The sequence below is a fragment of the Lycium ferocissimum genome, chromosome 8 (genome assembly GCF_029784015.1).
Source record: "Lycium ferocissimum isolate CSIRO_LF1 chromosome 8, AGI_CSIRO_Lferr_CH_V1, whole genome shotgun sequence".
Lineage (NCBI taxonomy): Eukaryota > Viridiplantae > Streptophyta > Magnoliopsida > Solanales > Solanaceae > Lycium > Lycium ferocissimum.
Window position 1 is genome coordinate 9503403 of NC_081349.1, and position 10460 is coordinate 9513862.

The following is a 10460-nucleotide window of genomic DNA, read 5'->3' on the forward strand; positions in this document are numbered from 1 at the left end:
CATTCTGGGCCAATAATATCCAGTCTTGATTAACTTCCTCATTAGCGACTCTGCACCCGAATGATTTTCACATATTGCTTCATAGACCTCTCTCATTACGTAGTCAGCTTCCTCAGGTCCTACATGCCAACGAGCCTTAATAATATCTTCGGTATAGCAGGACATCGACAATGCTATATCGGGAAGCATTGGTTCACAGGGCCCTTAATGCTTTTGGGTCGTCTGATAACTTTTCATGCTTCAGGTAATCCAAGAATTCATTTCGCCAGTCCCAGACCAGGCTGGTGGAATTAACCTCGTCGTAACCTGCAGAATCTAGTGCCAGATGGGGTAACAAAACTACTGATTCAGAGTTTGGACCCGCATACAACATAAAAGAGCCCAATTTGGCAAGAGCATCTACTTCCACGTTCTCTTCCCTGGGCACGTGCACTACCGTCCATTCTTGGAACCTAAAAAGTAGTTTCAGCACCTTTTTGAGGTACCGCAGCATGCTTTTTTCCTTTGCTTCAAATACCCCATTGACTTGATTCACCACCAGTAGGGAGTCGCATTTTGCCTCGATGACTTCAGCACCTAGTCCTCGAGTTAGCTCGAGACTTGCAATTAAAGCCTCATACTCTGTTTCGTTGTTAGTTAAAGGTATGCTATTTATGCCTGCCTCAGAATATCTTCCGTAAGGGTATGTAAGACTACCTCTAAACCAGTTTCTTTTACTTTAGGTGCTCCATCGGTATAAAGCATCCAAACCCCAGATGCAGCCCCGGTACCAAGGAAGCCTCCTTTTCAGCTTAGGGGTTACACCCAGACTGAAATCGGCGACGAAGTCTACAAGAACTTGAGACTTGATCGTAGTTCGTGGCTTATATTCAATATCAAATTCACTTAACTCAACTGCCCGTTTTTCTAATCGTCCCAAAAGTTCAGGTTTGTGGAGCACGTTCCGTAACAGAAACGTGGTCATAACGACAATCAGGTGGCATTGGAAATACAGCCGAAGCTTTTGTAATGCCATCACTAAAGCGAAGGCCAATCATTCCAGAAGCGGATTTTTCGGCCCCCAACATGACTCTACTCACATAATATACAGGAAACTGCATACCTTGTTCTTCCCGTACTAAAACAGCGCTTACCGCAACCTCTGAAACGGCCAAATAGACCAACAAAAGTTCACCGTCCCTTGGCTTTGACATGAGCGGAGGAGATGACAGGTATGCTTTAAGATCACGAAGCGCCTGCTACCACTCCGGTGTCCATTCGAAATATGTCTTCTTCTTTAGTAATGAGAAGAACTTATGGCTCTTTTTCGATGACCGAGATATGAATCTGTTGAGTGCTGCGATTCGGCGGGTCAACCGTTGTACTACTTTTACATTCTCCAGACTATTTAGAATGTCTTCAATAGCTTTGATCTTATCTGGATTTATTTCTATTCCCCTTTGAGAGATTAGGAAACCCAGGAACTTTCTAGATCCAACCTCGAACGCAAATTTTTCTTGATTGAGCTTCATGTTGAACCGCCGTAGGATTTTAAATGTTTCCTGCACTGACCAAGATGGTGCCCTATATGAAGACTTTTAACTAGCATGTCATCAATATAAACCTCCATTGTTTTACCTATTTGTCATTCGAACATCTTATTGACAAGCCTCTGATAAGTGGCTTCGATTTTTAACGAATAAGGGCATGACGTTGTAGCAATAGGTTTCAAAATTTGTGATGAAGGATGTTTTCTCTTAATCCTTCAGGTGCATCCTGATTTGGTTATACCGGGAGTAAGCATCGAGAAAATTCATTACCTCATGATCGGTCGTAGCATCGATCATCTGATCTATACTCAAAAATGGAAATGAGTCCTTCGGACACACTTTATTAAGGTCTTTAAAATTGATGTACATTCTAAATTATTTCCTTTCTTTAGTACGACGACTACGTTCGCTAACCAATCCAGGTATTTGACTTCCCGGATGGACCCTATATTTAACAAATGAGATACCTCTTCCTTGACAAACCTGTTGTGGACTTCGGTAATGGGTCGCTTATTTTGGCGCACAGGCGAGAAACTGAGGTCTAGCCCAAGCTTGTGGGTTCCCACATCCGAGGGTATCCCTGTCATCTCTTTATGGGACCAAGCAAAATAATTATCCTTTAGATAACTAAGATACAACTTCCGAAGCTCCGAGGTTAACCCTGTGCCTAGGTATACCTTTCTTTTTGGTAGATTCGGATACCAAACGTCTACTCGAGCTCTTCAGACGTGGATTTGGTTGTATCAGAGTAGTCAGGTGGTTGAAAATATGTCCAAAATCTGTGCTCGTCCTCGAAATCTTCCTCCGGACCCATCCTATTTTTATCTCATCGGGGAGTTTGATAAGTTACGTCGGGGATGAGCTCCAGATCCTGTGATTGCTATTAGTCGAATGCGACTTCTTTGCTTGCTCCAGGTTCCTCAATTACGAACATCTCTTTTGAAGCTAGCTGCTGCCCCCGAATCTGCCGGATCCCTTTTGGAGTAGGGAACTTCAGTAGCAAGTGAAGAGTCGAGGGAACCGTCTTCATATCATGGAGACAAGGTCTCCCGAAGATTGCGTTATATCACATGTTGTCATCAATCACATAGAACTTTGTTACTTTGATAACCTCTCCAGCTTCTACGGGCAAGTTGGTCTCTCCCTTAGTAGTTTCACTGGACATGTTAAAATCAAAAAGGGCCCTTGCAGCCGGTATGATTTTTTTAAGGAGCCCCATTTCTTCCACTACCTTCCAGCGGATGATATTAGCGGAACTCCCCAGATCGACCATCACACACTTTACTTGGAAGCATCCGATGAACACGGTGATGACTAAGGCGCATTGTGGGATAAAGTAATGCCTGCCGCATCTTCATCAGAGAAGGTAATCAGGTCTTCATCCTAGAGCTCCTGAGTCTTTTTTTCTCGTGTTATCGAGATATTCATCTTCTTTGAAGTGGTGAAACTGGTTTCGGCGATCATGGATCAGCCAAAGATCATGTTGATAACATGCGGAGGGGCGCCAGGAGCACTTTTCTCTTCAACAGGTCTGGCTTTCCCAAAAATATTTCTCGCCCTTTTACTTAGATATTCCCGGAGATGCCCTCTGTCGAGCATGTTAGCCACTTCCTCTCAGAGATGCCAGCAATCCGTCATTTTATGCCCAGGGGTCCCATGGAACTAGCACCATACCGACTGATCCCTAGTATTGAGATCGGATCGCAGAGGCTTAGGGGGACGCGATGCCGGATGGGTCCTTAGCATAACCACCATATGTGCTTCATTAATGGTAAAGTTGTAATCTGTGAGCTTTGCATTCTTATGCTGCAACCCGCAATCGTTCTTTATGTGGTTCTCTTTCTTGATTGCATTTGGATTTTCCAATGATTGATAGCCAGGCTTTCCACCGGTCGCTTCTGGGGGTGGATAAGGCTAAAAACCACTCTTCGAAGAGCCTGCGACCGAAACCTTTGTTTGATTACCCGGGGAGGTTGTTATATCCCGTATTTTGTACATTGGGACAATCCGGGTTAACTATGATAAGTTAGGGACAAAATCATTTCGGGATACGAAGTCGAGACTTTTGACCTTCGATTTTGTTTTGAGACTTAAGTTTTTCATGAATTTGTTGGCATGAAACATTTAGGAAAATTTGGGACTAAAAATGGAATATTGAGAAGTTGGGAATTATTGAGAAATTGGCCCTTTGGCCGTGTGGTGTGGGAGATGGCCCCACACATTTTGTGGCCAAATTTAATTGGTCCAACCCATGTGTGGGCCATGGACACTTGGATGATTCATCTAGGAGCATAAAAGATGACTAATAAGTCATCTTTCTTCATTTCCACACTTAGAAAAAAATCAAGAACTTGAAGAACAACAACCACCACCATTCGGCCAAGCCCAAAAATTTCAAGACCAAGATTTAGCCATCACAAAATTAATTCTTCCTAGCAAACCTACTAAGTGAAGGGTCCTCATTAACGTGGAAGTGTTGTTTGGGTCAACAAACCGCTTGTTTTCATCCGTTGCTAACCCTAGCCAACTTGGAAGTTGAGAAGAAAGGTAAGATTTAATCTTGTTTTATGTGTTATGAATGATGTATGCATGTTGTAGTATGTTAAAATGGATGAAATTCATGAAAGAAGTGTATGTGGAAGTGTAGTCGTGTGCATGGCTTGAAGCCGTGCATGTGTAGTGTTGTGTGGGTGTGATGGATTAAGTTCTATGTAGCATGTTTAGTTGTGTAGTGTGTTGAAATGAATGAAAATCATGAAATTTGTTTAGGGATGTGTTGGCCGAATATGGCTTGTGAGGTGTAGCAAGAATGAATTAATTCTATTTAGTGTTTTAGTTGTTGTCGTTATGAATTCTATGTTGACGATAAGAGTTTAACGACTCAAGTTGATGTTGAAATGGTTATGGGCTGATTTGGAGGTTATTGTGCATTTGATGTAATTTGTATATTTATGAGAATGACATTGTTAGAGTGTGAATTGTTGGTGCAAATCATGATTCGGAAGTTGAGAATGTGTTATGGATGTTGTTCTCGGGTTTTGGACGATTTAGGGTGAATTTAGCATTTGTTGATTGTTGGAAATATTGTATGAATTGTTTAAAATGTTCTTGAATGTTGTTGGTATGGGTTCGGACTAGTATTTGAATATATAAGCGTTGATGTTGGCTTGAATGTAAGCCGTTGAATTGGATATAATGAATATTGTCGGATTATGTAGAAAGAGTATTTAATGTTAGAATGCGTTTTGAATTGATTATTGGTGTTGCTAGTTTGATTGTTGGTGTTGTTGTTGATGAACAAATTTCTGTAGAATTTAGTGTTCGTTTGGAAATGAACTCCTAAATGCCTATAGTTAATGTTGGTATTTAATGATGTTATGTAGATCTTGGGGAGTCCGAGACATAGGCTTGATTTGGATTAGCTTTGAGAGCGATCGAGGTATGTAAAGCTCAATCCTTCCTTCTTTTGGCATGCCTTAGTTATAAATAGGCTATGACACGAGCCTCGAGGAAATTCTATTCTCGCGATCCGAGCATGTTTATGATTCTCATTTGTTTCTTGGTCTTCGTATGCTTGATATGATGAAATATTGGCCCTTATGTCTTTGGAATATTTGATTTTCAAACGTTGCATAAAAAGTTTTGTTTTTAAAGAGTTCCGTAACTACGAACGACCGTAACTTTCACAGAAAGGCTCGGATTGCCCCGATATGTTCGTAGGAACTTTTATGGCATATGATGATTATGTTTCCCATAGGCGGGCCCCGCTACTTTCCTTTATGTACTTCTGATAGTTTTTTAAAGGATATGATATGACTATTATTCCGATTTCAAGTACGACCAGTTTTACTTATCTTTTGAGTTTATAATAATGATTCGATAACATATGATGACTTTAGATTTCATGGGCGGGCCCGGATCGATTTAACGTATATCCGTGGTCCCCGAGATTTTCATCGTAAAGTCCTAATGACTTGTTTTTGAACAAACTTAGCATGATTTCCGTTTTGACTCTCGAGTGTCGACTACTTGCTTATCCGTTGAATGGCAATGTCGTAATGATGTACGTGCATATGATCGATACGTACTTACGATTTTCTAAAAGTTCGTTGATATCTTCCCAAGTGACGTTCGGAAACTTGATCGACTATTATCTTGGCTTTAAAAAAGAGTTTGTTTTGATCACTCCATTGAGTCCGTAATGATGTTTTACGTGCATATGGTTTCGCACTACCGCTCGTGCGAGTCGTTATTATTCCTATTCACCGAGTCTTGGTATGTATTCGTGCACAGTTATTCACGCATTATTCACCGAGTCCTCACTGTGGGCCGGGTACGGTATATATATATGATATGATATGGGGATGGCGGCCGGATGGCATATGATGATTCTATCCACCGAGTCCCGAAAGGGCAGATGCACGCTATTCACCAAGTCCCTCACTGTAGGCGGGTACGGTATATGCATATATATATGATGGTACGATGACATGATTACGATATGATTTTACTCACCGAGTCCCTCACTGAGGGCGGGTACGGTATGCGTGTATGTATGATTATATGATGACTATGCGTGATGATTATATGACCTTATCCACCGAGTCCCTCATTGGAGGGCGGTACGATGTACGTATATTATGATTCGATGATATGATATGGACACGCATGATATATGATTTAAAGGCAAGTCTTTTGATTTTTCTGATTACTATACTTGTTTCGGTAAATTCCAAATCCGGTTACGATTATGTCTATTACATTCCTACGCTTTTTACTCGCACATATTCGCGTACCCCCTCTTCGGGGGTCGCGTTTCATGCCCGGGCAGTCTGACGTACGATTCGGTGATCCGCCGCCTAGGACACCTATTCTGTGACGTCGGAGTGCCCTTTATTCGAGCCCACATTTTGGTATATATTCGTTCGTTGCGTATGTATTCGTTTATTTCGGCACGGAGGGGCCCCGTCCCGTCATATGATTCCGTTGGTCCGTTTAGAGGTCCGTAGACGTGTACGTGGGTTGTGCCTACTTCTGTACATATGTGTCCGTATGTTATATGTTCGGGTGATCCCGTTCGTGGCGCGCCTTGTCGGCTTGCATTTGTATATATTTTGAGCCGTTGCGCCATATGATAGCCTTGCCGGCTTTTGACATATATATATGTTTGTGTTTGAGGCAGTGTGAGATAATTTGAGACAGCGTCTGATATTTGTATATGCATAAGCCATCTGTATGTGATTCGGATTCGATGAACGTGCTTGGGTGCCCAGCTCGAGCACTAGTCACGGCCTACGGGGTTGGGTCGTGACAGAGGTCTCCCTCGGAAGCCCCCAGCAGGTCGTCTTCTACTCGGATCTTTGACTCATACCTGTTATGAACATCTTCCCAAGTAGTAGCCTGAAACTCTAAGAGATATTCTTTGAGCTTCCGGGAAGCATCCGAACTTGAGGGGTTTAACCCTTTAGTGAAAGCCTCGGCAGCCCACTCATCCAGTACCATAGGCAAAAATATGTGTTCCTTCTGAAACCGAATGACAAAGTCCTGAAGATGTTCTGACTCTCCCTGTGAGATGCGGAAGATATCCGCCTTCTTGGTTTTTTACATTTCATGCCCCTACGTGGGCATTGATGAACGTCTCAACCAGTATGGAGAAAGAGGTGATCGAATGCTCAGGAAGCTGGCAGTACTACGTTAGAGCCCCCGTGCGAGGGTGTCACCAAAATTCTTGATCAGAACCGACTCAAATTCCTTTTCCTTCAAGTCATTCCCTTTAACCGTAGTGGTGTAAGCCATTATGTGCTCTTACGGATCTGTTGTCCCGTCGTATTTGGTAATTTCGGGCATTTTGAACCTCTTTGGGATCAACTCCGATGCTGCTTTGGGCTTATATGCCAACTGAATATACTTCTTTGCGTCTAGCCCTCCATGACCGGGGGAGCCCCAGGGATTTGATTCAGGTACCTTTGAAACTCCTTAGCATTTTTCTCGGCTTCTTTGGCAGTTTGATCCACTTTTCCAGTGATCTCTCTCATGAACCGTACGACTTGTGCCTGGAAAGGATCTTCCGGGATGGACTCGCTGCTTGACGCCTCTCCATTCCTTCCCACCGTTTGTCTGCTACCGATGACAGCGTTCCCATTAGTTGGAGTCGCGGGTGTCGTGTCGGGAGCTATAACTCTGGCCTGAAGATTTGACATGCGAAAAGTGATGACCTGCCTCATCTGCTCCATTTTCGCCCTCATTGCAGGGCTTTGCTTCCTTAGGATTTGCATTGACTCCGCAAGAGTTTCATCGATGGAAGTTTCTTCTTCGATGACAAGATGTTCCTGCCGACCTCCTGTTGTTACCCCGTCGGCGTACTGGGGCTGCAGGTCTACTGCAGGATCTCGGAGAGGCAAGTCGTCCGGACCAAGTTGATTGTTGCCCGAATTTTTTCCAGCGTTCTTGTTGTCATTCACTCCTGACATACATATGATTGATACTAAGGCAAGAAGTGGAATTCACGAAGAATTAGTGAAACATACAATGGTCTCAATGATTACCACAATTGTCCAGGCCCCATGGTGGGAGCCAAACAGTTTATCCAAAAAACGGTTCAGTTGAATCTGTGTACGTGGTTAAGGACACGTGGACCAAAGTGACCAACAAAGATATGACAATTGATAATCAAACTAACGTAGATCGAATATAAATAAGGTAAATAATTTGAAATAGCCTGGGCTTAGGTGTAGATTCCGTGATGCAACTCCGGATTGGCTGCTCCGGTAATGCAACTAGTTCAGAGCTTATAAGACAAACGAGTTATAAGGAAATAAAGAGCAAAGTGTGGAAAGATTCTGTATATTAATTTCATGTCCTTTACAATGAAATGATAATTCCTATTTATACTAGGAACTAGGGTTACACATTCCATGAATTGTGCCCCTGCTAATAATGTGCATTGATATCATAATAATGATGTACAATAAAGAGGGCAATAAATCCTATTAACGCTCCGTAGAAGGTGGAAAGTCTGCTTGTAACGGTTTATCGTTGCCTTTCAACAGGTGCCATGTTGTTACAGTGCACAACTGAATCCTTTATCTCCTTCGGGATCATTAGAACTTTACCGCGGGTGCCGTGTGCTGATGTGGACCCGAGTCATGCTTTTTGACATGTGTCACCATGGTATTCGTCCAACTGTATTCTACGAATTTAGCCCAATACAGATTTATTCGAACCCAAAGAGCTAGCTTTGGCAGACCTTGTATGTGTATTAAAATTCACTAAATAAATGCAACTATATACTTAATAGATCTCGAACACCGTAAATTAAATCAAATGGAATGTGATTGAATTAGGAACTTAAACCCATAATATTTAAATTATAATCCGTCCCTCGTCACCAAGTTTGGAAGCTCCTCCATAGCGTACTTATTTTCCTTCAAAAGGTACAACTCGATAAATGCACATACAACTCAATGTAATTTGCTATGTACTCGATACCGAGGTTTATCAATATTCAATGATGAACGCATAGCATATCGGATTCCGTGAACTAGTCGGTATATATGTTGATATTTGGGGAATAGAGCTAGGAGCATTTTTGAATGTCTAAGCTAAGCTATGACTACCGTGAAATAATAGGATATATACCCCATCCCCATTTAATAACTTCCTATAATATCAATGGGGAATTATATGCTTTTCTTATCTTTTTAGAATCCTCTATTTTATTACGCCTATAGTTAGAATCCTCCAGTCGTATCTACCCAAAACACTATAAATATAACGCAGTCTCAAGATCACATCCTCACCAAGCAAAAACTTTCCACATCTTTAGCTAATTCTTTGTGTAGCATATCAATATTATTCAGAATGGTTCTCCAAACTCAACTAGGGTTGAACCAGCAACAAGCTTACTCCCACGAGCAAAACTACTATTCTGACAGTAACCATGGCCAAATGATGAGGCCTTCGGGTTATTGTTCCACCATGCCATTTTCTCAGTCGACTCACAATAGTCACATGATGGGCCATGGTGGACATTATGGAAGCCATGGACATGGACATGGCCACTATGGTAGTCATGGCCATCATGGGCATATGCCACATGATTCAACCAACTTCTCAAGCAGCACCACCATGGTCCACAATGATGGTGGCTATGGTAGTGGGATGCAACAATCTTCCCATGCCCATATGTCGTCCATGGGCGCCACGGGACATCATGGTCATGGTTACGGTGGCAGCCACCCGAGTGGCTACGGTCAGAGCCAGAATTTCAACTGGGCTCACAAGAATATGGATGATTAATCAAAATAATTTTGATGTATTATGTTCTGAAAGTATGTGTGATTTTGGTAGTGGCTTTGGCTATAGCAAGTCTCCTACCTAAATAAGTAATGTATTTACAATCTGCTTTTATGGCTTATATTGTTAAGCTTAAGACAAATACTAAAAGGCTTTTATTACTATTGTTAAGGGCTTAAGGCCATCCCAAAACCTAATCTCTTCTCCGTCTCAATTGCCGCTGAGAATTTAACTTCTACGCATGGGCTTGTAGAAGAAATTAAATTTTATCCTATCAAATAATTTAAAAGATAATTATAGGACATTATATTGTGCATAATAAGTGTGAGTGTGTGACTAATTGTCACGATCCAAATCTGACACTTGAGCCGTGTGACAGAGTACTTAACGAGCTACCACCAGTTAAGCGAACCCACAACACTAAACATGTACCAACTATAAAATAATTAAGATAGAAACAATACTAAATCTGATAGGAATAGAGATAGGCGTGGAAACGAGAGTACAACTGGACAGTCAAACATGATATAAACTCATAGTACTTTTACTAGAGAGCGATAGGGATCTAGTCTCCTCTTCTCATATTCTCTTTATTAGTAGTCTTATCTAGTATTTGCATAATATCTTATTCTTCAA

At 41.9% G+C, this 10460-nt stretch overlaps 1 protein-coding gene across 1 annotated transcript; it reads left to right on the forward strand.

Moving 5' to 3' along the window:
• The first annotated feature begins 9315 nt into the window (after positions 1–9315).
• On the forward strand, positions 9316–9988 carry LOC132066601 (uncharacterized). The gene has a single exon (XM_059459883.1). It carries the CDS (start codon positions 9390–9392, stop codon positions 9825–9827), a length of 438 nt encoding a protein of 145 aa, XP_059315866.1. The 5' UTR covers positions 9316–9389; the 3' UTR covers positions 9828–9988.
• The last annotated feature ends 472 nt before the right edge of the window (positions 9989–10460 follow it).